General features: G+C 57.7%; 1 protein-coding gene across 1 annotated transcript; it reads right to left on the bottom strand.

The window, feature by feature from the left end:
• PRR12 (proline rich 12) lies at positions 1 to 26,642 on the bottom strand. The gene is made up of 14 exons (XM_088027723.1): positions 26,539 to 26,642; positions 24,892 to 25,004; positions 23,710 to 23,871; positions 20,309 to 23,625; positions 18,882 to 19,548; positions 16,240 to 16,643; positions 8,287 to 8,403; positions 7,931 to 8,064; positions 7,140 to 7,612; positions 3,612 to 3,737; positions 3,393 to 3,490; positions 2,115 to 2,261; positions 1,923 to 2,018; positions 1 to 982 (listed from the first exon to the last, which is right to left on the bottom strand). The coding sequence occupies exons 1-14, from the start codon at positions 26,622 to 26,624 to the stop codon at positions 836 to 838; spliced, it is 6,087 nt and encodes a 2,028-aa protein (XP_087883849.1). The 5' UTR covers positions 26,625 to 26,642; the 3' UTR covers positions 1 to 835.
• Positions 26,643 to 27,292: the final 650 nt, after the last annotated feature.

Here is a 27,292-nt window from a genome sequence, read left to right as displayed (position 1 = left end):
TAAAGTGTTTGCTGTTGGGTTTTCGTTTGGCTGGTTGTGTGTACACAGTGTATACAAGTTGAGTTGTACAGAAGCCCAAGAAAGAGCAAGAGACAAAGGGAGGTCGGGAGGTAGGAGCAGAGGGGTTGGCGGGGGGGGGGGAGAGGAGACAGATAAAAAATAGAACCACATCCAGAAGACAAGGGGATGGGGCGGTGGCGGCGGAGGGGGGGGGGCAGACACAGACAATCGCAGTAGAAAAGGAGCGGGAGGGCCAAAGGGAGGGGACCCTTCTCCCCCCTCCACCTCCCCAGCCCCCCGCCCCAGGTATGTACAATAAATAAGATTAAAAATAATTAACAAGATGCGTTTTCCCCCTCCCACCCGATGCCAAATGCCCTGGGGAGGGAATGGCCTTTAGCAAAGATCTTGGCCTGTGAGGGGGGGTTGGGGGGAGGGGGTCCCCCAGCTCTCTGAAGCCACCCCGCCCCCCTCAACCATACATAGACTTTTCCTATACATTATGTACAAGGTGGAGGGGGCGGGGCTGTGGCCGTGGAGAGAGGATTGGGGCAAGGTGGGGAGGGAAACCGTTACTAAATAGACATTTATACATATATATAAATAATTTCTCTGTACACCGGACAGCGGGAGGGCTGGGGAGGAAGTGGAGGGGGCGTGGGAGAGGGGAGGAGTTGAACTTTGAACCCTGCCCTGTGGGGGCAGCATGGACACACCCGGACCAATGACCCCCCCCTTTCCCTGGCGACGGGGCCCAGGGGGTTAGCTCCTGAGGACACAGTTCTGTCCCAACTCTCCGTTCATGGAAGAGGTGGCGCCCCCAGGCTGGGCGGGGTCACCCGCAGCGGCTGTGGGCCTGTGCTTGGGCCAGCAGGTCGCTGAAGGAGTCGAAGAGCTGTTCCAGCCACGGCTGGTTCCGCATGCACTGCTGGACCACCTCCTCCTGACCCAGGTCCTCAGCACCGCCCTCGATGGCCAGGGTCTGCAGGGCGTTAAACAGGGAGCTGGGGTGGGTGGCCACCAGGGCCTGGAGGTCTAGGGATCAATATTCCAGGGAAAGGGGTTGCTGGGAGCTAGACCCCTGGGTCTGAGGGAGGAGGGGGCTGGGGGTCTGGACTCCTGGGTCTGAGGGAGAAGGCGGCTGGAGGCCTGGACCCCTGGGTCTGAGGGAGGAGGGGCTGGGGGCCTGGACTCCGGGGTCTGAGGGAAGAGGGGACTGGGGGTCTGGACTCCTGGGTCTGAGGGAGGAGGAGCTGGGGGTCTGGACTCCGGGGTCTGAGGGAGGAGGGGGCTGGGGGTCTGGACTCCTGGGTCTGAAGGAGGAGGGAGTGGGGGCTGGGCTCCTGGGTCTGAGGGAGGAGGGGGCTGGGGGTCTGGACTCCTGGGTCTGAGGGAGGAGGGACTGGGGGCTGGGCTCCTAGGTCTGAGGGAGGAGAGGGCTGGGGGCTGGGCTCCTGGGTCTGAGGGGGGAGGGGGCTGGGGGTCTGGACTCCTGGGTCTGAGGGAAGAGGGGCTGGGGGTCTGGACTCCTGGGTCTGAAGGAGGAGGGACTGGGGGCTGGGCTCCTGGGTCTGAGGGAGGAGGGACTGGGGGCTGGGCTCCTGGGTCTGAGGGAGGAGGTGCTGGGGGCCTGGACTCCTGGGTCTGAGGGAGGAGGTGCTGGGGGTCTGGACTCCTGGGTCTGAGGGGGGAGGGGGCTGGGGGTCTGGACTCCTGGGTCTGAGGGAGGAGGGGGCTGGAGGCCTGGACCCCTGGGTCTGAGGGAGGAGGCGGCTGGAGGCCTGGAGGCCTGGACCCCTGGGTCTGAGGGAGGAGGGGGCTGGAGGTCTGGGCTCCTGGGTCTGAGGGAGGAGGGGGCTGGGGTCCAGAGCAGAGCCTGTAGGGCCGAAGCCCAGGGCGACGCGCGATGCGGGTGGGCTTACCTGGTCCCGGCAGCGCAGGAAGGTGTGGTACTTATAGTGGTGGAGTGAGTGGTAGAGCGTGTAGTATCCCGACTTGTCCAGCTCAACTTTGAACTCCTGGACAGATGGAGCGGAGAAGCCTCACCCCACTGCCCAGTGCGGGGCAGCTCCTCTCCCCAGGCGTCCATACCGCCCGCCCATCCCCAGCCCCACCTGGGCTCGGACCACGCTCCTCTTGAGTTTGCTGAGCGTCTTGCGGTTGTAGGGTTCTCCAGCTGGCCGCAGCCGCACGGCCCCCTCCTCAGGGGAGCCCTCCCCGCTCTGCTCCACTTGCAGCTGGGGGAACGTGTGCAGGGCGTCCTGCGGGAAGCCAACCAGTCAGTGGGCCGTCCCCCTGGACCCACACTCTCCAAACCCACCACTCAGTTCTCAGATCCCCGAGTTGTCAGATGCCTCAGTTTCCCTCACACTGCAGATGAGGAGATACTCTGGAATCTTGGGTCTCTCAAAGGACAGAGGAGCCTAGACCTGTCTGGTGACCCTTATAATGTGCTCTGTGGCCCACCCAAGATTCTCCGAGACCCCTAATATTCCACTCGGGATTCTCAGCCCTAGCCTAACATCCTCCTCAAAATTTTGAGATATCCTAAAATCCAGAATCCCCAGTGCCAGGCTGACACTCCAGCCCAGAAAGCTAAAACCAGACTAATACTCCATCCCATAATTCTCAGACTTATCCTAATATTCTACTGTGGAAATGTTAACCCTGGCATAATAATATCCCCCTGGCATAATAATATCCTACCCAGATCTCTCAGAGCCAGACTAACTCTCACTCCCAGAATTCTCAGTTACCCTAACATCCCAGCCAGAGTGCTAGAACCGTATCGTCTGAGAGACTAACATCCCACCAAGAATTTTCTGAACCAGACCAATATCCGCCCAGACATTTTACGGCCAGACTAACATTCCATCCCAGAATTCTGTTGCCCTAACATTCTACCCCCAAATTCTCAGCCCCACACAACGATCCCCATCAGAATTTTCAGAGCTGCCCGAATATTCCATCCCCGAGACCTTGGCCATTCCAGACAGGATGACTTAATAGTGAAGACTGAGATGCTAAGAAGCCCGTGTTTACAACAGAGCAGCCGTCAGAATCCGCTTACCACTGTCCCCCAGCAAGGTCTCGCCCACCTGCTGTCCCCAGACCTGCGCTCCATAAACTCTGCTGGGCTTTCCCAGCTGCCCTCCCCTGACCTTCACGACGACCTCTCCACACCCATCGAGTGCCCTCCATCTAGGTCTGCAGAGACCCTCTCCTGCGGGAGCCCCGCCCTCAACTCTGCTCCTGGACAAGCCACACCCTTCCAGTGGTTGCCCCCTCCAGGGCCCGATGCTCTGCGGGAAGGGCCGTGGCTGACTTGCACCCATCACGCCCATGCCCGACCGCTGGGCCCCAGACCCCTCCTGCCCAGGCCCCACAAGCACCTGCAGGGCTGGGCTCAGCGACAGCCGCTTCAAGACTTTCTTCTTGTGCTCATTGAGGAGGCCATCGATCTTCCGCATGGGCGGCAGGTACAGCTCATCTGCAAGACCAGGAGGGGGCGTCAGAGGAGCGGAAGCCCCCCACCTGGCGGGGTGGGGGGGGTAGGGGGGTGGGGTTCAGAGGAGGAGTGGGGGAACCTTCTTCCCCAGGCCTGGGCTCACCGTGCGTGTCCTCCAGGGCCTGGATCATGTCCGGGTCGAGTGCTGTGCTCACCAACATCTCCACGTAGCTCCGGTACATCTCCCGCATCGCCCGGGTCTTCAGCAGACGCCCGGGGACTGCTCGCTCTGGGTGGGGTGGAGGGGGGGGGTGGGGAGGGCGGGGAATGGGACACAAGCTCATGATTCCAACTTCATCTGAGGCCGCCTGGGTGGCAGACCATGTTCTAAGTACCAGGGCCAGAAAGAAATCCCTGTTCTCTGGGAGCTCCGAGTCCGAGGCAGACCAACGCGTCCCAGCGCAGTATGCTCTAAGGGTGGGCGTCACGGGCACTGACTGTCACGAGTTCGGCCTGGCAAGCCAGGAAAGGCTGGTTCAAGGTGACCCAAGAGCTAAATCCTGACTGATGGGGAAAAAAGCATTCCAGGCCAGGGAGCTTCATGTTTGACTAGTTCAGTGTAGCTTCAACAAAGTCTAAAGCAGCAGCATAATGGGGTTTCCAAACCAGTGAAGCCACTCGGAGAGATCAGATCACAAAGAGCAAGACTGCGGGAGGAGGTGGGAGGTAAAGAAGACAGGGGCCTCACCCACCTGTTGTCCCCAAACCTGTGGTGGGTACTAGGGAGCCACGGAAGAGGTGTGAGCAGGGGAGGGGCAAGGGTTAAGTGTAGAAAGACCCCTCTGAGGCCATGTAGGGGACGGATCAGAGGGATGATACCAGAGGCCAGGGTAATGGACCACATAAGAAAGGATGAGGAAGTAGCAGGGCCATACGGACCGGATCCAGAAATGGCGGAGCAGGAGAAGAGCAGGGCCAGAGCTGGGGACTTCCCAGCTTTGGAGGTGGGGGAGCACAGGCTTGTGTGCCCGGAGATCTGGCCTGCTGACTGAGTAGCCAGCGGGGCTGCCCCTGAGACAGGGAAATTAGGACAAGGAACTCAGTGGGATCTGGAGGGAGGGGGCTTGGGGGAGGCCTGGAGCGGGGCCAGGGGGAAGAAACTACCGAGGCTCACTGGGAAGCTGAGCCTGCCAAGTGAGAGGTGAAGCAACAAGGCCAAGGTCAGGACTTGAGGGACACTCACATGAAACCCAAGAAGGCACATCGGGGAGAAAAAAGCAGGACGGCCATGAATGGCCCTAAAATATCCCTCAGGAAGTGGCATGAGAAATGTCCATTTGACTCATCCACGTGGAGGGTCCTCGGTGACCGCCGTTTCAAGGACCGGAGCGACCACTTGGCAGGGGCAGTCAGACCCCACCAGGCCTTGGCCCAAACCCTCCTATGGCTCTCGTCTCGCTCAGGGTAAAACCCTTCCAGTGGGACCACACAGCTCCAGGCCTCCTGTCCCTCCAAGATCGGGTCCTGTTCCGTCTCTGCCCTCACGTCTCACCCTCTCCTCTTACTCACTCGCTCCAGCCACTGGCCTCCTTTCTGATCCCCAGACACGCCCTGCCTGGAATGTTCTCTCTCCCAGTCACCCAACCCCAACCCCGTTGCACTCAGATGTCTGCTCCAATGTCATTTCCAGAAGCCTTCCCCAACTCCCCCATCCCCTGAAAACACCCCCCTCTATACCACCTGGATCCTCTGTACCAGAAGTGCTTTTCTTAACTGCCTTTAAGCCTGGCCAGCCTTACACTGACCATTTTTCACATTGTTTTGTGTTCTGTTACATAACGTGTTTATCTGATGGACTCCCCCAGCTAGACTGTAAGCTCCCATGAGGATACGTATTTTTGTTTATTCTGTTCACTGCTGGAACCTCGTTTGTGGCACGAAGGAGGTACTCAATAAATAAGTGCAGAACGGGGCTCAGGAAGCCAAATGGAAGGGGACTAGAGGAAGAGAGAGAGGACCGTCACCACAGTGTCTTTCTAGAACTTCTATTACGAATTTGAGGAAGGAGAGAGCATCGGCTTCTGGCACACGGAGGGTCACCACTCTCAGACAAGGAAGAGGGTTAGTTCTGAGGGCTCCTGGGCTGAGGGAAGCCTTAAGGTCAGCTAGCATGAGTCACACCCACTCACTCCTGGTCGAATGGGCTGAGGGGAGACAGACCCAGACCCATACTGGCCTCTGGCAGGGGAACTGCTCCCAGAGGCGGGTGGAGTTCAGTTCCCCCCATTTCCAGCGCTCAGGACATTCAGAGCTCTCCATGCATGTGCACAGTGGCATTATTCACAGAAACAACCCAGAAGTCTATCAACGAGTGCATGGATCCATACAACGTGGTCTATCCGTGTGGTGGGATAGTATTCAGCCGCAAAAAGGAATGAGGTCCTGATACACCTACCAGGCGGCTAAACTCCAAATGTTACACTGAGCGAAAGAAGCCGATCACAAAAGTCTACACGTTGTTAAGAGTCGCTTTTGTATAATGTCCAAAAGAAGGGAGTGATAACCAATCGATACAGGGGTTCTTTGGGGGTACTGAAAGTGTTCTAAAATTGACTGCCAAGATGGATGGACACCTCTAGGACTACACTAAAAACCACTGAATTTTATATTTTCAAGTCGGTGAACTACATGGTGTGTCAATTAAACTTAAGTTTGTAAATCGTTTAAGAAAAAGGATAAGGGCCAGAGAAGGAAAGACCTGCAAATCTGGGCCTTTGCTAAATCTCCTCCCTTGTGGCACCTTCATGACCTGCAGCTTCCACCTGGCCTGATTTAGCATCACCCTGCCCAGTTAAAAGACTACATTTCCCAGGCTCTCTTGCAGCTAGGCGTGGCCATGTGACCGAGTTCTGCCCAATGGGATAGGAGAGACAGGATATGGGCCACACCCAGATCCGGCAATTTAAAAGGAAGGTCCAGCCATTCGTTGGCCCCTGAGTCCCTTCCCACCGGCAGGCCTGTGGCTTTGGGGCTGCCGGGCTGCCTCTGACCACGTGCTTGAGGACAGCATGCAGGCGGAAGGCACAACAACAAGAAGAAAGGAAACAGAGACCCTGGACAACCTTGAGAAGAGCCTCTTCTTTTCTAGGAAACCACCACCTACGTTGTGCTTTGATGGAAAGAGAACTCACTCTCTCATCTGAGTGCCTGCACGCTTAGTCTCTGTTAAAACAGCTACCCCTGGGGCACTGGGTGGCTCAGTCGGCTGGGCATCCGACTCTCGATTTCGGCTGGGGTCATGATCTCAGGGTGTGAGACTGAGCCCGTGCTCAGTGGAGAGTCGGCTTCTCCCTCTCCCCCCGCCCCTCCCCCTGCTCGTGCTCTCCCCACTCAAATAAGTAAAATCTTTTTTAAAAATTTTAAAAAGAACTTTAAAAACAACGGTATCTATTTTGTAGCCTGCGATGAATGTCACACAAGTTAACTTGGGTACAGCATTTAGAGAAGACAGCCATCTCAGGCACCACATGACTGACAAATATCGCCATCATTTTAATTTATGAGTTCTCGCTGCTGTCTCGCCGACACTACCTGGAACCCCATGAACTGTGCTCGCCCATGCCTCCTCCTGCTGCCGGGGATTCACCTCCTCATGCCTCCCCACCCGCCCGGTGGCTGCCGAGGGCCTCACCGTCCTCGCTGGGTGCTCCTGGGGATGACTCTGAGTCCGAGGAGCTGCCTGGTGGACCCCCGCCCGCCGAGGCATTGCCCGCCGCCTCCTTCAGCCACTTCTTCCTCTTCTTGGGGGGCGGCTCGGCCTTCACCTTGGTGGGCCGGGCCTTGGGCAGCCGGGAGGTGGCGGTCTGTCCTGCGGTGAGGCTCCGCTCAGGCCGAGTCTGCCGCCCGCCTGTGCTCCGCTCGCCCCGAAGCGGCCGCTCCCCACGTGTCACCCGCTCTTTCTCCTTTTCCTTCTCAACGGGCCGTGGTGGGGATGGCTTCTCAGCAGCAGGGGGCTCAGGCACAGGTGTCTCAGGCGTCTGCTCCGGGGGCTTCTCACATACTGTCTTATCAGGGGTTTCGGGCTTAGGAGGTGGTGCCGGGGCCTTGGGAGGAGGTGCAGAGCTGCCCCCGGCAGACACGGGGCCCTTGGCCTGCCCAGAGCGCCTGGAAGGGAATGCAGAAGGGACTGTATGCAGTCAGCAGCCACGAAGAAACCCAAATTCTCCTCCAGATCCCCATCTAAGCCCGTAGCTTTGAGCACAGAACCAGCTTCCTCTCCTGACCTTTGTTTCTTCTGAGCCTCTGTCTCCCCCCATCCCAGACCTGGCTCTCTTTCTCTCTCTCTCTCTCTCTCTCTCTCTCTCTCTGGGTCTCTGTCCCCCACCCTGTGTCCACTCTCCCCACCTCTACCTCTTCTCTTGAATGTTCCATCCCCGTGCCCGTCAACCCTGCCCGCCGCCTGCCCCTTGGCCCCCAGGGTACCTGACGGGCACTGGGGGCCGGTGCCAGGGTTTCCGAGCACAGACCCTCACATAATCCTTCTTGTTGACATTTTCCAGGAACTTTACGTAAAGGCGCTGATACCGGTTTTTTGCGTCCCCAAAATACCCCAAATACTATGGAAGGAAAGAGGCACACAGGGAAATCCTTCATCTACCGCAGCCAGGCAGCCCGACACCCGAGACTCGCCCCATGCTGCGGGGCCCCCCACAGAAGCCTCCTGGAGGTGGAGCCTCCCTTTGGGACACCCCCTGGACAGCAGGTGAATCCCAGCCACGCATGAGGGGGACCCCCTCCCCCAGGCCTCCCCGACTCCTCATTCCCCTCTGCAGGCTTACATTACTGGTTGCACAAAACTGTCGCTGCCCATCCTTGATCTCGGGAGTGAATTTCTGCAGCAGGGCCTTCTGCACTCGCCAGATGGGTGGGGGCTCCCGCCCCGTCTGCAATGCCAGCTGAGGAGGGGTGCAGTGAGGCCAGCAAAGTCAGCCCTTGCTCCTGCCCTTCCTGCCCCCAATTCCGGACCCCGTGTCCTCCCTCGATACCCCCTTGAGAAAAGGCACTCTCGTCAACAGGTATCACCGCACCCTGGCGGGCACATTTTTCTTTTTTTTTAAAGATTATTTATTTATTTATTTGAGAGACAGAATGAGATAGAGAGAGAGAGCATGAGAAGGGGAGGGTCAGAGGGAGAAGCAGACTCCCCGCTGAGCAGGGAGCCCGACACGGGACCCGATCCCGGGACTCCAGGATCATGACCTGAGCCGAAGGCAGTCGCTTAACCAACTGAGCCACCCAGGCGCCCTGGCTGGCACATCTCCCTTGGCCCCAGGACGTTCTCAGTCCTGGGGAGGCAGCTCGAGGCTGGCCACGTTCCCCCACCCCCAGGCTTACCCAAGACTCTCAAACAAACTGTTCCTTCTTGTGCTACAAGTTTTAGTTGTTACAATGTTACGGCACAACGCCCCTTGAGTTAAAGTAATGTCAACTCCTGAGCACCCACCCACCATTTTCCAGATGCCGTGCTGGTGGGGGCGGGGGGGGCGGTGATGCGCAGGCAGGTGTAGTACAGTGGTGAATGAGACTGACAAGGCCTTTGGTGGGGTCTTCATTACAGAAGCAGACAAGCAACAAAGTAGCAAATACACAAAACAGGGTGAGGCTGTGGCTTGTGCCAAGAACAGACGATGACAGCTGACCTGAGACCACTAAATTCATGCCCCTCTCCACAACGGGGTAAGACACAGTGATAGAAGGCTCCCCTGTCTCCACTCCCCCAACACTCAGATAACCTCCCCACCACGAGACTTGTGTGACCCCCTGGCTGGATGATGCAAACTGAAGGATGTGGGTCAGACCCAGCGTCTAATCTGGGGAGAGCGTCTAATCTGGGGAGAGCGAAGGGCACAGCAGGAGAGCCAGACATGACACCAAAAAAGAATGACAGCACAAGTAATAAACATGCTAACGGCAGAACCCCAGACACTGTGGAAGCCTAAAAGAAGGACCTCAAATGCAATCTGACTCCAAGAATGCTTCCTGGAAGAGGCGACACCTAAGTCCTTTCGGAAGGGCAATGTCTTCTGTGAAGGGGCTGAGCAATGACACGGGACAGCGTGGAAGTGTGACGGGGGCACCTGGGTGGCTCAGTCCATTGAGCGTCTGACTCTTGGTTTTGGCTCAGGTCATGATCTCAGGGTCGTGGGATCCAGCCCCGCATGGGGCTCCATACTCAGTGTGGAGACTGCTTGTCCCTCTCCCTCTGCTCCTTCCCCCACTCTCTTTCTCGCTCTCTCTCGAATAAATAAAATCTCAAAAAAAAAAAAAAAAACACAGATGCAGCAGAAAATGTGCACTGGGTACTGTGATAACCCACAGATGAACAGAAGTTAGTCCTCGCAAAGAAATCACACTCAAGTGATAAAACAGGATTCAGAAGACAATTCCAATTAGATTGGTCATAGCTCAGAACCAGGCTCAGCAGAAGTGCTGAGATCAATTAATGATGTCTGTCACTGGCAGCAGCTGTAACACTTGGGTCTGTGTACCAGCTATCCACTGCCTACTCTTAGCGTGGGTCAGTGGTTTTCACAGCCATGATGTCGTGTGTCCCTCAGATCAACTAGGGGAGGGCAAAGAAGTGCCTACAATAACCTGATGAGAACGAGGTCTAAAAAAGCTCTTGGCTGAAGTCACAAGAGGCAGGATGAGACAGGGATGCAGGCGCCCTGGCCCCAAGTCCTTTTCTCCAGGCTACCATATGGTTCCCAGGCCTCCCTCCTGGTGACCTTGGGGAGCCAGGTCAGAGGCCCAAGAATTGGACCACATCTTGCTCTGCTCCAAAACCTTCCAGGGCCCCTAGTGCAGGCTCCACGATCTGGCACAGCCAGATTTGGCCTCAGTTTCCTTTCTCTTCTCCTGTCCCTGCCGAGCAGGCCATCCAGATCCCTCCAAGTTCAGCAGATGAACCCCAGACTTTCTGATGCTCCAGGTTTTTGCAAATGCAGTACCCCCCCCCCACGCCCCCACAAATGGGTGCTTTTGCCTCTCAATGTTTTGGGTTTTTTTTTAAAGATTTATTTATTTATTTGAGAGAGTGAGAATGAGAGAGAGAGAGAGAGTACATGAGACGGGGGAGGGTCAGAGGGAGAAGCAGGCTCCTCACCGAGCAGGGAGCCCGATGCGGGACTCGATCCCGGGACTCTGGGATCATGACCTGAGCCGAAGGCAGTCGCTCAACCAACTGAGCCACCCAGGCGCCCTTGCCTCTCAACGTTAACATGATCTTCCCCATTCTAGTTCTCAGAAGCCTGTGAGAAAGCCATCAGAGCATCCCTCCCAGCCAGGGAAGACCATCCCCTCTGTCTCTTCCACTACCCAATCAGCCTCCTCAAAAGCGCTGGCTGATTCTCTGGCTGCACGCAGGCCCCTTGGCTCACCACACCCCAACTGAACTTGGTGGCTTTCCCAAAACCACTCTTCCTCTCCGCCGTCATGGGGCTCAACCCCTGGCATCATCCTTGCCTGATCTCCAACCAGGAATCCTATCATGGACCACACCCACTGCTCCTGCCCCTGCCCAATGGAAGCCACAGCTGATTGGAGGAGACCTGACCAGGCAGCCAATCTACACGCAAATCACTAATCCTATCTTGGGCCCAAATGCTGAGCCGGACCAATCAGATTCTCTTCTGGGAATCGGAACTCTTGAGAAGCAGAGACCAGGGCAGTAAGCAGCAGGATGGGAATGAGCTAGAAACACCTAGTAGGATGGTAATAAGAAAGCTTTGGGGCGCCTGGGTGGCTCGGTCAATTAAGCATCTGACTCTTGATCTTAGCTAAGGTCTTGATCTCAGGGTTGTGAGTTCAAGACCCACACTGGGCTCCACGCTGGGGGTGGGGCCTACTTAAAAGAAAAAGAAAGAAAACATCATGGTCCATTAATGGGGGAATCAGTGTCACAGGACCAAGGTGGTAGACTGCCACCAAACCTAGACACCTCCCCAGCCACCATCCTACTAGCCAGGGACCCTACCCACTGCCAGAAAACCCAAAGTGGACTCTCAAGCAGGTGCCCACTGAGCTCACCCCAGCATGACCTGGCACCTGCTCACCTTCCCAGGCTCAGCACTCACAATCCAGCCACTCAACCCCTTGAATCCCTACACATCACAAGTACTCCGTGTTTTTGCTAACGACACAAACTTTGCACCCTGCTCCCCCGCCTGGACCACCCTCCCACTTCTCTCCACTCAACAAACTCTTACGAGCTCAGCGTTTACATTCTGCTAAATCTTCAACATCTCCAAGAACTGGGAGTTAATGTTATCAGTCCCATTTTATAGATGGGGAAGCCAAAGTAGAGAGGGGGGGCCAGACTTGTGCTAATTCGGCTGGCCCGAGTGTGTTCCATGAGTATAAAACATACACAGGATTTCAAAGGCTTCATATGCAAAAAATGTAAAACATCTCGTTAGCTTTTTCTGTGTTGATTACACGCTAAAATGATTATTTTAAATAAGCTGTGTTAAAGAAAACACACTCCTGTGGCTAATCTCACCCATTTTTAAACTTTATTTTTATTCTTTTTTTCTTTTCAGAAGTCTCCCGGCCCATTGTAGGGCTTGACCTCAAGGCCCTGAGATCAAGAGTCACGTGCTCTACCGACTGAGCCAGCCAGGCGCCCCTCACTTTTTTTTAAGCGTGGATACAAGAAAGCTTGAAATGATGTATACAGCTCATAATATTTCTACTGGACTACCATTGTTCTGAAGCAATCTATGGCCTGTTGCCCGTTTTCACAGATCTATAAGCTAAGAATGGTTCCTAATTTTTAAAGGATCATAAAAACAAAACAAGAAGATGTAACAGAGACCCTGGGCCCTGTAAAGGCTAAAATATTTACTAGCGGGCCCTTTACAGAAAAAAAAATTGCCAAGCTTTGCAGAGATGAGTAACCCAAGCAAAGCATATGGCATACCTACTGTGTGCGACCCACGGTCCCGTGGAGCTTTAATGCCTGGATCCTCCCGTTATCTGAGGGAGGTACTAACGGGATCACCCCCATTTTGCAAATGAAGAAATTCATTGTCAGGAAGGGTCGACACCAGCCCAGCCCAGCCCAGAAGCGGCAAGGATTTGAACCAGTCGGGTCAAGGCCAAAGCTGGGCTCTCAGCAACAATGCCGCCAGCCTGCCCTGACTCCAAGCACACCAACGGGTCTCCAACGTCTGCAGGAGTGGTTCAGTCCTGGGGTTGTGTGTCCCCCCATTGTAATGCACACTCATGTTGTATTTTAAGCATCTGAATCCTTGCCCGGCCCCGTGCCATCTGGGAGGTGGTGTCGGATGGCTGGGGCTCCAATCCCGGCTCGGCACCCACCAGCCGAATGAGTCCCTCTCTCTGAACGTGAACTGCCTCATCTGTAAAAGCCCTGTTCTTTCAGCCCAGTGCTGGGCGTCGCCGCGCCCCCCCCCCCCCCCCCCCGGCATCTGCCACTGCCATTGTCAACATTTGATAGAATGTACACAGGGAAAGGCTGAATCGGGTGCTGACAGCCCAGGCTCCTGGGGCCAACAGAGCTGGGTCCCAAGCCATGAAAGTCTAGGAAGGCTGCTTTAGTACTTGGCACCTCAGTTTCCTTCCCTGTGAAATGGGAAGAGTAATCCCTGTCATGAGAGATGATTAAAAAGACAAAACTTCGGGGCACCTGGGGGGCTCAGTCGGTTAAGCGTCTGCCTTTGGCTCAGGTTGTGATCCTGGGGTTCTGGGATCGCACCCCACGTCGGGCTCCCTGCTCAGCAGAGAGTCTGCTTCTCCCTCTCCCTCTGCCCCTCCCTCCACTCATTCTCTCTCTCTCTCTCCCAAATAAATTTAAGAAATCTTAAAAAAATAAATAAAGAGAAAGCTTGAGAGACAGCGGTGAATGCTGCACAACAATGTGAATATACTTAATGCCACTGAATGGTACCCTTAAAAATGGTTAGAATGATAAATTTTGTGGTATGTAAAGGTTACCACACTTAAAGTAAAAAAATGGGGAGTGCCTGGCTTAGTCAGTAGGGCATGTGACTCTTGACTAAGGGTCGTGAGTTCTAGCCCCACGTTGGGCATAAAGCTCAGTTAAAAAAAATTAAGAACAAGGGGCATCTGAGTGGTTCAGTTGGTTAAGCGTCTGCCTTTGGCTCAGTCATGATCCCAGGGGCCTGGGATTGAGCCCCACCTCGCACTCCCTGCTCAGCAGAAGCCTGCTTCTCCCTCTCCCTCTGCCCTTCCCCTGCTTGTGTGCTCTCTCTGTCAAATAAATAAATAAAATCTCTTAAAAGAAAATTAAAAACAAAAAAAAAAGATCAAGCTAAATTCTGAATTCTGACTGATATGTCCCAAATCCTGTCCTGAGGAGTTGGTAGTTGTTCCTATCATTGCTGTTCATTCGCTATCTTCCTCACCTGTCCCAGCTGAGGATCAAATCAGTCTCAGAAATCACGAAGTTAAAATGAAATAACATGGGGTGCCTGGGTGGCTCAGCTGGCTGAGCATCTCTCTGACTCTTGCTTTTGGCTCAGGTCATGACCTCAGGGTCGTGAGATCAAGCCCGGCGTTGGGCTCCGTGCTCAGCACAGAGTCTACTTGAGATTCTCTTTCTTCCTCTCCCTCTACATCTGCCCCTCCGCACTGTGCACTCTCTCCCTAAAATACATTTCTTCCAAAAAAATGAAATAACGTACACAAGATGTTTGGGAGTGAGAAAGACCATAAGGGATGCAGGAGGAGGGACCAGGGAATTTTATGATTGCTGATTGGGTTTGGGAACATGAGCAGTCACCCTAGCATTTTACTTTGTAATTCCCTATTACCTTTTATCAATGTTCTTTTGGATGAAGCAACCACCATGCTAAAAAAATGACAAGGCATGGATGACAGAACATGACGTCTGGAATTGGTGGGGTAGGGCAGGGGGCAGAATGTGCTAGAGCAGAGAGGACGCAGGACTAGCCAGGAGGGGACGATGGTGGAAGCTGAGTAATGGGTACATACAGTCCCATTATTCTAGTTGCTCTGCTTCTTCCGCAATAAGACGGATTAAAAATCATACAGCAAAAGACACACTAAGTTCACCTCACAGAACATGCGAAGCAGCAAAGCATAACGATAATTGTTTAAACCGTATAATTAATTCATCCCACAATACCTCCGTCTGAAGAAACACCACCACAGAATAAGTTAAACACGATAATGTACATCAAGGGCCAAACATGTTCTTGGCCCCCACAGTCAATACTCAGTCCATCACAGTGACTAATATGAAAAAAAGGCCCTAGTCTTTGCTGTCACCATCAAGGTGACAATGGCTTGCTGACCTACCAAGCACTTGCTCAGCCTCATGTTCTGGGAGAAATCTTACATGAGCATCTGATGTCACCTACCCTTGTCCCGCACCGGTACTATTAATCCTCTGATCCAAATCTATCTGTCCAGTGAACCCAGTACAAGAGAGCTCAGCAAACTTTTTCCATAATGGAACAGATAAGAAAGATTTCTGGGGGGGCGCCTGGGTGGCTCAGTCGTTAAGCATCTGCCTTCGGCTCAAGTCATGATCTCGGGGTCCTGGGATGGAGCCCCACATCGGGTTCCCTGCTCAGCGGGAAGCCTGCTTCTCCCTCTCCCACTCCCCCCGACTGCGTTCCCTCTCTTGCTGACTCTCTGTCAAAAAAAAAAAAAAAAAAAAAAAAAAATTCTTGGGCGCCTGGATGGCTCAGTTGGTTAAGCGACTGCCTTCGGCTCAGGTCATGATCCTGGAGTGCCTGGATCGAGTCCCAGATCGGGCTCCCTGCTCAGCAGGGAGTATGCTTCGCCCTCCGACCCTCCCCCGCTCATGTGCTCTCTCTCTCTCATTCTCTCTCTCAAATAAAACCTTAAAAAAAAAAATCTTAAAAAAAAAAGAAGAAAGATTTTTTTGGCTTGGTGGGTCAGCTAAGCTCTGCCTGAACTACCTCACTCTGCCATTGTATGGGGAAAGCAGCCCTAGAGGATTTGTAAATGCATGGGCACGGGTTGTGTGCCAATAAAACTTTATTAATAAAAAAGGGCAGGGCGCCCGGGTGGCTCAGTTGGTTAAGCGACTGCCTTCGGCTCAGGTCATGATCCTGGAGTCCCGGGATCGAGTCCCACATCGAGCTCCCTGCTGAGCAGGGAGTCTGCTTCTCCCTCTGAACCTCTTCCCTCTCATGCTCTCTATCTCTCAAATAAATAAATAAAATCTTTAAAAAAAAAAAAAAAAAGGGCAGGGGACTGGATTTGGCCCACAGAGACCAGTTTGCCAACCCCTGCAGTAGAGTCACTGAAGTAGGGAATGGGCCGATCTGCATAAAGTTTAAGATGTGGCCTGACAGTCGCCGGCTATTACGTTTACAGATTACATGCGTGTGTGTATTCATAGGTACGTTTTGTCAACGCCTGACGTTTCCACCATTATGCCATACACTGCAAAGGAGCCTGCCTCTCCTGGCTTGTGCAATTATATTAGAAGCTTCACTGAGACCAGCACCTGCCTTGTTCCTTGCCAGAACCCCAGCACCCAGAATATCTGCAGTAAACGTTAACAATCCCTTCCTCTCATTTACAGGACACACACCGCACGTCTCAGAGCCTCGCGCAGCCTCTGCACGTTCCCGCCCCATCAGCCTGGGAATTCAGGACCGCCCGGGGCTGTCATCCAGCAGACGCTCCATCACCGCTCTGGGGCCAAAGCCCCCGGCCCCCGCTTTCAGACACGACGCGGCCGGACTCACCTTGAGAGAAGGGATGTCCTCGGCGCGGATGACGAACTCGTCGCGCTCCCGGAAGATGCCCTCCCCGCCGCTCTCGCCCGCCTCCTCGTCCGTCTCCCCGCACACGGCCGCCGTCTCCTGCTTCTTGGCCAAGTGCAGGGGCCGGGCGTCGGGCGGCTCGGGCTCCTCCGGGGACGGGGCTGCGGGCTCCTCGGGCGCGGCGGGGGCGGCGGCCGGCGGGGGCGGCGGCAGGGCGGGCGGCGAGGGCAGGGGCGGCGGGGGCGGCGAGCTGGGCACCGGGGCCACCAGCGGGGGCGGCGAGGGCAGGGCCGGCGGCGGGGGCGGCGGGGGCGGCGGGGGCGGCGGCTGCGGCGTCGGGGCGGGAGGCGGCGAGGGCGGGGGCTTCTCCTCCAGCAGCGGGGGCTCTGGGGGTGAGAGAGGCATCAGGGCGGACTCTGGCGCGGGGCGGCCCCCTCTCCGCCCCCCACTGCACGGGTCCCTCAGGTCTGCGGTCAATGTGGATCAAGGTCTGCTCCCAGCCCTTTCAGGCTCCTCTTCCCCAGGGTACCGACACAGCCCTCTTCCTGCTCTGCACCCCCATACCCCTTCGGATCAGCCGGAGTTCTTCACCTAACACCCCAACACCCATCTCTGCTCCAAATCCCACTCATCTCCACTTCTTACTCCTCTGCTGTTGCCCTGAGCCTGCTCATCTGTCCCCTGTCCCCTCCCGGACATGTTTTTGTCTTTTTTTTTAAGATTTTGCTTTTAAGTGGGCGCCTGGGTGGCTCAGTTGGTTAAGCGACTGCCTTCGGCTCAGGTCATGATCCTGGAGTCCCGGGATCGAGTCCCACATCAGGCTCCCTGCTCAGCGGGGAGTTTGCTTCTCCCTCTGACCCTCTTCCCTCTCATGCTCTCTATCTCTCCTTCTCTCTCTCTCTCAAGTAAATAAATAAAATCTTAAAAAAAAAAAAAAAGATTTTGCTTTCAAGTAATCTCTACACCCAACATGGGACTGGAACCCACAACTCGGCAGATCAAGAACAGAATGCTCCACGGACTGAGCCAACCAGGCATGGCCGCCCTCCCCTCCAGGACTTTTCATACCACTTCTGTCCCCAGACAACCACAGGAAGCCCATGTTCCCTTAACTTCTTTCTCCAATGTCCTAATAAGCCTTCCCACCCAAACAGGGTGCTCTGTCCTTCCCCATCTTTTTCGTGGCTTCCACATACTCTCCCCTTCTGTCCCTTAGTGTGGTCTGATACCATTACCCAATGTCCTTCCATCAAAATCAGTCGTCCCTTGTCCCACCACCACCCCTTCCTCATCCCTCAACTGCCTCTTGCCCCAAGTCCCTACAAAGCTCCTTGCCCTGACACGGCTCCTAGTTCCTGAATGCCATTCACCATCCCTAGCACCTCTTCTCTTGTGCCTGAATGTCTCTTCCTATGCCAACAGCTCCTCAACTCCCCCAAAGCCCTTCTGCTCTGTCAAAATCCCTCCCTGAGACCCCTTTCCAGCTCCAGCGGTAATTCCAAGCCCCTGAATGTTCATCCTGTTGCCCCTTTTAGTCCTTAACACCTCTTAGTTGCCTCCAAGCCCTTGCTGGCTCTCACCTCCCATTTTTTACCTTCCCTCCCAATTCCCCGATCATTCCATCTGCACCTCTACCTCATTTCCTGCTCAGGGGGGGATCTTGTCCTTCTCCATCCAAGATCTTCCCTGCCCTTTCCTCGGACTGCTCTCTACTCTGGGGATCATTCATGCCCTCTGCTTCCCACTAACTCCCCATGGGTTTTTCTAGCGTCCCCCTCTAACGCCTTAAAATTCTTCCTGATTCCTAAAACTGCTTCTTCTCTGTTGCTGTGTCCTTAGCTATGAGCCTTCCTGACCCTTCCAAGGTTCTCGCAACCCGGTGCTCACTCCCATTTCAGCAAATCCTGACACTCTGCTCAGAAGCTCCGAGCATCTCTCAGCTCTGCTTCAGCCTCGCACCCTCTCGCTCCCTTGCTCCGTTTCCCACCTTCCTACAATCCCCTAGAAGCCCCCTCCATTCCCTAGGACGCCTCTGAGCCCTCAAGCCCCCTCATTAACTGCCACAAATGCCCTTCTCCAAATCAATGCCCCTGTTCCCCCATCAAAGCACCTTAAAATTTGTCCAAAGCCTCTCTCAGGACAGAACACCATCCAGACCCTGCCGCACCCCCAGCCCTTCCCTCTCACCCCCCGCAAGACCCCATTAATCAATGTTCCAGTCTCTCCCTATACCCCCCTCCCCCACCCAGGCGTCCTTCTGTCTTTTGCCACACACCTCTAAATCCTAGCTCCTTCTTGGGCCCCTGAACCCCTGCCGGTTTTCAAAGCTCTCTCAGTACCCTGTCTCCCACCTGTCCCGGTCACTTATAACCTGCTCTGTCTCCCACCAGTCTCCAGTGCCCACCTTGGGGGCGCCCTAGCATACTTAGCACCTATGGACAAATTAGAAAATGATACCTTTCTCACAACACCTGTTTGCTCTCAATTTGTAAACACACAAATCTACTTCATCTACAATGTGAATGATGCCCCTTAAACAGTGCACGACCTGCACAACCATACCCAGTGACCTGAATAACAGGGAAAGCCTCATCCCACCCCCAAATCATCTTCCCAGAGCTCACCGGGTGTGCCATTGCTGCTGGCACTAGGGAGCCCCGGGAGAGGGGGGGGCCCTGGCACCGCAGCCTCAGTCGCCAAGGAGGGCACATCTGGGGTGGAAGTGTCTTTAGGCCCAGCGAGGGGTGGGTCATCAAGTGCCGAGATGGCTGAGGAGATGCTCTCTTGCAGGTCCCGGTTCTTGGCCACAGAGTCTTCTTCGTCCGAGGAGAAGGAGGGCAGCGTCTCCAGGTTGCGCTTCAGCTCCTCGTCCAGCCGCTTACAGGGCGAAGGGCAGCCCAGCCCTAGCCCCTCACTCTCGGCCGCCTCCAGCGCACCCCCCAGCCCGAAGGCGCCAGCGGGCGGCGGGTGTGGCACAGCAGGGGTGGCAGGAGGCTGGGGCTGCAGGCCACGGGCCGGCCCGGAGGACGGCACGCTCTTGGGGGGGCTGAGTGGGGGTGTCAGGCCAGCCTGGTAGAGCGGCGGATGACGCTTGCCTGACTTGAGGAAGTCCAGGAAGGAGGCCATGAAGCCGGACTTCATCTCTGGCTGCTTCTCCTCTACCTCCTTGATCTTGGCCTCAATCTTCTCCCGGGTGAGGCTGGAGTCCAGGCTGTTGTGGTCAGCACCGGGTACAGCATCGCCAGAGGAGGCTCCCAGACCCTCGCCGGCCTTGGGCACAGACAGCTTGATCTAGATATCGGGGAAGTGGGGAGTCAGGGTCCACAAGTCTGGGGCCCCAAGTTCCCTCCCAGCTCAGAGGCCGAGGTGCAAGCCCCCAACCTTCCCTTAAGACCTAGGTCAAATTCTCACTTTCAGCCTGTAGAACCCTAAAATTCAAGCCCACAGACCCCCTCCTCTCGCGTTCCAGAATGACAGGACTGGAGTTCCTCCCTCAGCACTCACTGATCCCTCTTTGCTTCCAGCCCGGGAATCCAGCCTCCAGCCCCTCCTCCCACGAGACCCAGCAATTGAGAAACCCCCAATCGCAGGTCCTTTGAGACCTAGAACCTAAGAACCCAAGCTCCAATACCATGGGCCTCCCTCTAAACCCCCAAAGTCTCAATTCTCAGATCTCTCTGATGGTGGAAACCTAGAATCTCAACACTCAGGTTCACTTCCTCACAGGTTCAAGAATATAAACCACAGGGCGCCTGGGTGGCTCAGTTCGTTGGGCCACTGCCTTCGGCTCAGGTCATGATCCTGGAGTCCCGGGATCGAGTCCCGCGTCGGGCTCCCTGCTCGGCGGGGAATCTGCTTCTCCCTCTGACCCTCCCCCCTCATGTGCTCTCTCTCTCTCTCTCTCTCTCTCATTCTCGTTCTCTCAGATAAATAAAAATCTTAAAAAAAGAAAAAAAGAACATAAACCACAGCCCCCATCCTGCCCCAGAACTGCAGTCCAAAACTTTTGCTTTCTCTAGACCTCAGCCATCCCGACCCCAGTCCCCCTCACCTTAAGTGGCTTTAGGGGTTCCAGCCGTGTGCCCCCTGCCTCCTCGGCCTTCCTGCCCCGACCACGGCCCCGGCCCCGAGGTTTCTTGGCCCCTTCAGTGGGCGTGGAGGCTGAGGCTGGCCCAGCAGTGGTGGGGACCTCCAATGGGCGGATCCGGGGCCTACCCCGGGGCCGGGGCGGGCCATCGCGCTTAGCCTTTGTGGGCTTGCGGCCACGGCGCCTGGGGCCATCGGGGCCTGGGTTGGGTGGACAGAAGTCGATGTCACCCAGGGGTGAGAGGGTCGGGCGGGAGCGGCAGCTGGACACCAGGTCAGGCAGGCGCCGAGGGTTGAGGCGGATGTCAGCGGGCACATCGGCCTTGTCCTCATCTGCCTCAAACTCGTACTCCTGGGCGTACAGCTTCTTGGGCGTCTGGAAGGGTGGGTCACGGCGCCGCAGTAGGTGGAAGGAGGACGTCTTGAGCAGCTTCTTTGGCTTGGTAGAGCAGAATATGGGCGAGGTCAGGCCTCCCTTGGGCTCTGAGGCAGGCGGCGGCGGTGGAGGGGGAGGTGGGGGTGGTGGGGCCGCCTGGTGTGGCCCACTCTGGATCAGGCCCAGAGGCTCCGCATTGACCGTGGAGGGCAGCTCAGGCGGTTTGTTGGGGTCCAGGCCCAGGCCCGGCGTCTCGGGCCCGGCTCCAGACGCCCGACCCGGGCAGTAGGGCCCATAGGGATCATAGGCAGGGGGGCCTGGAGGTGGCCCAGTCCCCGCCTTGGGATCACCCTCGTCCTCGGGCGGCCCTGCCTTGCCATAGTCATCCGCTGCCCCTCCACCGAACATCTCCTCCATGGTGGGGAAGAAGCTGCGCTCCTCATCTTGGAGCAAGGAGTCAGGAAAACAGATGGACGTGAGTGGCACAAAGCGGGGGGCCTTGGTGCCTTGCGGGCTGGGGCTGCGGTAGGCACCGGAGGGATCCTTGCCCTCGGTATTAGGTGGGCCCACGCCAGTGTCACCAGGCCCCGGGGGCAGTGGCTCCAAGGCCCCAAGCAATTCCTGCATGGCGCCTGGTGGCTCCAGACTCTCCTCAGGTCGCAGGCGGGGGCTGGGGGCACCAGGCTCCAGGCCGTGGCTGCGGAGGTGGGCCTCAAGCTGGAGGGGCATGGGTGGTGGAGGTGGGGGCGGCGGCGGGGGCGGCTGGGGTGCTCCATCACGGGTGGCCGGCTCAAGGAGATGAACGCCAACTTTTGGGGCACTGGGAGAGGGGCTGGGGGCATGGCTGAGGACTGAGGGGAGCAGTTGTGGGGGGGGAGGTGGAGGCAGCACCAGTGGGAGGTCAGGGCCCCCAGCCTCCAGGAGGAGACCGTGGGGTGTGGGCTGGGCAGGCTGAGCCGTGGGAGGTGGGGGTGGTGGGCTCTTTTGGAGGAAGGCCCCCAGCTCCTTGGCACCTGCCCCATAGTGGACAACTGAGGTGGCCAGCCCCTCCGGGGTCTCGCCGCCCCGTTCTGGCCCTTTCTTCTTCTCCTTCAGCCTCCCCAGGCCCAGCTCCAGGGCTGCTGTGGCGCCCTCATCGAGGCTGGCACTGGTACGGATGACGCTCTGTAGATGATACCTCTGGGGGTCTTCCTTGGCCAGCTCGTAGGGTGTGCCTGGTGGACCCCCGGCCCCACCACTACCCCCAAGTCCCTTGGAAGCATCCGCTGCCCCATCTTCACCCACCAAGCCATCTGCCCCTGAGGTCCGCGGGGGGCTAGGTGCCTGCAGGAGATGCTGGATGAGGAATTCCTCATCTTCTGTGCGCTCAGCAGGAGGCCCACCAGGCCCAGCCAGCAGCTCCGAGCCGTCCGCTTTGCCTTTGTAGCCACCTGCTCCGGCTGCGTAGCTGCCGGCTCCTGGAGGCGCCAGGAATGGGGCTGAGGCCAGGACAGAGCTCAGGTATTTGCCAGGGGCTCCTGGAGAGCCGACTCCAGGCGGGCGGCCGGGGGCAGGCGGTGACTGCAGTGGGCGGATGATGTGAGAAGGGCTGGCCTCCCCACCACCCCCCAGGGAGCTGGGCCCCCAGCCACCGCCGTGACCTGAGAGCGCTGGGGAATGGCCAGTGCTGTAGCTGAGCGAGGGGCTGGCCGTGGGTAGCCCCTGGGAGTGGGCAGCTGGGCCTGGGTATGGCTCGCCCTGAACCCCATACAGCTGCCCCTGCAGCTGATCTGGGGAGTAGCTCTGACACGTGGCTAGGCCGGGAGGCGGGGGACCACTGGGGGGCTGCGGGGGCCCCCCTGAGTAGCTAGGGCCTTTGCTCAAGTCCTGTGCTTGACCCCCTCCAAACCCTTGCCCATAGGCTTGGGGTCCTAGAAGCCCTTGGGGCTGACCAGGGGAATAGGCTTGGCCACCTGCCCCACCAGCCCCAGAGGCCTTCCCAGTGGCATAGGCCGCTGCTGGCCCACCCAGACTCTGGCATTTGGGCGTGGCCGTTGAACGGGGTGGTGGGGGCCTGTTGGCACCGCCCGCAGCTGCTCCATAGCCGCCTTTGCCCGTCTTGTAACCGGGCGACTGAATGATGGGGCGGTAACCTCCACCGCCACCCCCTGCCCCACCTCCTCCAGCCGCCTCGGGGCCTGCAGCCCGGCCCGATGCCCCAGCCGTGGCTCCACTGGGCCCAGCCTTGCTAGGCTCGCCAGCACCGGGGGAGGGCTCCCCACCGCCCAGGGGGCTGCAGGCCAGGTTAGCCCTGTGGCCCATGGAGGGATAGCTGCCTCCACAGCTCAGGTAGTGCTGGAGGGCATGGGCTGGTGGCGGGGGCGGCGGGGGCTGGGCACTGGCTGGCCGCTGGTAGTGCTTGATGACGGTGTCCTGGCGGGGCAGGGCCCGCTCGGGTGGCGGGGGGCCTGGGGCAGCACCCGAGAAGTTGTACAGCTGTGGGGAGGATTGCTCGGCGGCGGCGGCAGCGGCAGAAGAGGAAGCCAGCAGGTTGAACTGAGTCGGGAGGTGGCGGGGAGGTGGGGGAGGGTCTGGGGGGCCGGGGCGGTATGGAGGGGTCTGGGCCGGGCCGAGACCAGCGGGCCCCAGGACACCGCCCCCCGCCAGGCGCTCAAAGCCCAGCGAGGATGGCACCGTGGGTGCCTGTGAGGGCTTCAGGTGCAACACGTCATGAGGGGACAGGAGCCCATTAGCTGGGGGGCTGAACGGGGGGTCTTGGAGGCTGAGGGACGAGGGTACTGGGAAGGGGCGGCTGCCGAAGGAAGCCGGGTGCTGGTAAGCCGACAGGGCAGAGGAGGATGGAAAGGTGCTGGAACCCGGCAGGGCGCCTGAAATGAAGAGCTCCGTGGGGCCTGGCGTGTGCATGGCTGGGGACGATGGAGAAGACCACAGGTCAGGGCGGACCACGTGCCAGCCCCACCCTGGCCCTCCTGGGCCGGCGCTGGGCTTACCTGTTTGCCAGGAAGGACTGCGGAACTGGGAGAGGAGAGAGGAGGCAGAGGGGCCAGGCTGGGGGCCCCGGGACTCCAGGGCTGAGATGAGGTTCATGACGGAGGCGTCGGGCCCTGCTGAGCCCGCGTGGTGGAGGCCAGTGTCGAAGAGTCCAGAGAGGCCTGGCCAAGGACAAGGGGGTAGAGTCAGCTGAGTGGGCTTGTAAGGCAGCGTTGAAAGGGAAAAGTTGGAGGCCAAAAGCAAGCTGGGTCAGGGAAAAGGGCTGGAAGAAGCAAAGAGGAAGACTCAAAGAGAATAAAGTGGACACAGCCAAACTAAGGAGACAGGGCCGAGGACAACAAAGGGGAAAAGGGGAGCCAAAAAGCAGGATGAGGTGTACGCCAATCGTAGGAGCAGGGAGCCCAGGGGAGGGAAGGTAGGCAAAGGAGGAGAAACACCCAGACTCAAAGGAAGTGGGTGCAACGGGACAGAATTCTTATGGGGCGGGGGCAGGGGAGACACAAAAGGATTTGGGCAGTTCTAGCAAGGAAGGGGAAGGGATGGGGTACCTGGGGCCACTTAGAAGGACCGGAGGGCAGGCCGAAAGGGGCTGATTAGAAGTGGGAGGATCCCGGGGGAAAAAAATGGGAAAGAAAAAAGGTGAGGAGCCAACCAGGCAAGTTAAGGACCAAATCGGACAATATAATCTCCTTGCTGGTTCAACAAGGAAGAAGGGAACCAATCAGAAGCGCCAGAGGCACGACTACAGGGCGAAGAGTAAGGTGGTGGGCAAACCCGGGAAAAAAAGGGAAGGTCCGAAGACTTAGAGCCAATCAGGAAGAAAAGGAATCAGGAAGAAAGAATTCACATAACCAAGGAACCAAGAGGATGGGCAAAACCCAGAGGAAAAGGACTGGGGTGGGATAGAGAGAAGGAAAAGCCTGGAAGAGAAGGTGGGATTTGGGGGCTGAGGGGACGGGGCCAATTGGAGCGAAAGAGGCGGGGCCAGAGACAAGGGTGGACGAATCCAGCGTGAAATTGAGCAGGGACCAGCAGCCTCAGAGGCAACCAATCAGAGGAGAGGCAGCAAGGGGCGGGCCAGGACACAGGACACGGCCAATTAGGAGGGGTGGAACTTTCAGCAGCCAACCAGCTGCCTCAGAGGGAGGGCCAGCCCAGGCGGGGCAGGACGGGGGCCGTACCTGCCGGGTGGTGGTTGGTGGCATAGCTTTGCAGTGGGTGGGGGGCCGCGTAGGCCTGGCGGTGTAAGATGTCGGTCTCGGGGTGCGAGGTCCTGGAGCTGCCATAGACCAAGCTGGGGGGAAGGGAGAGATGTTAGGGTGTCCTCCGAGGTTGCCCTAGGAGAAGGGAACTCAGCAAATCCCCCGGGGTGTGGGGGGGAATCTTCCAGCTGACTGGGGGTTATCCTAAGGAACCTTGGGCCCTAAAGGAAAGAAGACAAGGGAATCGGGGTACCCAACGAAAAGAGTCATGAAACATTCCCCACTCGAGCCCCAATAAATAGAGCCCAGATAGTCTCACGTTTACAAACACAGCCATGCACAGCGACGAGACAAACAGAAGAGGGTGAAGAGTCGGAGAAAGTGCCTCAAGTTAAAAATGTGAAAGGCATGGACCTCCTACAGAGCCCACCACCCCCTGGATGACACAAGGCCCCGGGGCCAACCTGAGAGGTGCATAAGGACGGCCACTCTACGGCACACACGTGGGAACACATGGCCCTGAACCTCATGGGGTGATGCAAACCGAGTCGGGAGCAGGAGGTAGACTGTTCCCCAAACGGCTGGGATGGGGGGTGGGGAAGGGATAGGACTAGGGGAAAGTACCAGGTACAAGTGCGAACATGAACAACGTCCATCCCCCGGGGTTGAGGTTCAAATGCATGAGCCCTTGCAAACCCAGGTATGTGTGCAAACGACTATCCAGCTCACCGGTGGGGAAGGAGACATACAGAGCGCTACGTCCCAAATGGAAAATCCTAACACATGTGGGGTCATGCCCAGCCACGCTGGGAAACCCAGGGGGCGGGGGGCTGGGGACAGGTGAAGAGTGAGGGCAGGACATAAACAGCAGGAAAGGGGCTGATTCGCAGGTGAGCAGGCTACCAACTAAGCACGAACAGGGCCCACGCTCACACACACAACCACACACCAGGGAAACATCTGAATCTTCCCATGCAACGGCCCCGATTCATGGCTCGGACTCAAGAGGTCAAATACTCCACTCCTCGCCATCAACTAGGATTCTCTGCCTTTGGGGGTGGGGGAGCTAAAGGGGGCGTGTCTCAGATTCCAGGACCCCCCCCACAGAACCCCAGCTTGGAAAGGGGGCGGGGCCCTGTGCCCACTCTGCGCGCGGAATTTCGGGGGGGGGAGGCCGAGTGGCGCGGCCTCGCGCAGTCCCGGAACAATAGGACGGGAGGGGGGGCGCCCCCCAGGTCTGCGTTCTAATTCTCCTTTCCATCCCACCTTTGCAAGAGCAGAGCCTGGGGCGCAGGGGGTAGGGATCAGCAAGCCGGGAATCCAAGGATGGGGGGAAATCCAGGCCTTGCTTCGCCAGTCCCTCCCACCTTCCCAGGGCCTTTCCGTCCGAAATTGTTTTGCACCCCCATTTTCCCGCTGCATCTCTCCCTTTGCATGCCGGAGCTGGCTTTGGCGGAGTTTGCAATTTGCAAACTGGGGCGGCGGCGTTGTTGCAAACCGAGGAAGGCCGCTCCCTTGCAAGCCGGAGGGGAGTTTGCGATGCACGCGTCGCCAGGCGGGCCAGGCCCGGCCCGGCTGGGCCCCCACCCCTTGGCCCCTTCCTCCAGGCCACCCTCGGCTCCTTACCTAGCTTTCGCTGACCTCTCGTAACTCCATCCCGCCCCGGCGCCGAGCGGGTCCCCGAAGCCGGCGCTGGGGTAGTTCCTGTCCATGAATTGGCCGCGGTGGAAATTGGGGGGAGGGGGAGGGAGGGAGGGAGGGAGGGGGCGCGCGCGCGCTCTCCTCCGCCGCCGCTCCCTCCGCTGCTGCTTTTTTTTTTCCTCTCTCTCTCTCTCTCTCTCTCTCTTTTTCTTTGCAGCCGCCGAAGACCCGGGAAGGCCCCGGGCTGGGGAGGGAGGGGGCAGGGGCGGAGGGGCGGAGGGGCGGAGGGGCGGAGGGGCGGGCAAGGGAGGGGGGTGCAGCCGCCGAGCCAAGGAGGGGGGAAGGGGGGTTCCCCCTGGAGGGAAAGGGGGGTAGGAGGGACCCCGCTGTCTCCGCCTTTGCCCCGGCGCTTGCAAGAGAGAAGGGAGGGCGCGCGCTCAGGAGGGGGCGTCCCGGGCGGCCCCGGGGTGGGTGCGGGCGCTGGGTGCTCGCTCTCTCGCCGCCGCCGCCGCCGCCTCCTCCTCCTCTGCGCTCACGGTGCAGCCATCTTTGCACAAGGCGGCTGGGGGAGGGGGGAGGGGAAGGGGGGGCGGGCGGCGGGGTGTCTGGCTGCGCTCCGCTTCCTCCCACAATCCCGTGCAAATGCAAAAAAAAAAAAGAGAGAGAGAGAGAGAGAGATACTGAGCGCTAGCAGGGCCTGGGGGTGTAGGGCGCAGCGTTTGTACAGAAAGCCAACTCC

Source organism: Eumetopias jubatus, unplaced genomic scaffold (genome assembly GCF_037043125.1).
Source record: "Eumetopias jubatus isolate StellerSeaLion01/CBP00866 unplaced genomic scaffold, mEumJub1_p1.0 scaffold_10, whole genome shotgun sequence".
NCBI classification, from domain to species: domain Eukaryota; kingdom Metazoa; phylum Chordata; class Mammalia; order Carnivora; family Otariidae; genus Eumetopias; species Eumetopias jubatus.
This window is presented reverse-complemented; position numbering and strand designations above follow the sequence as displayed.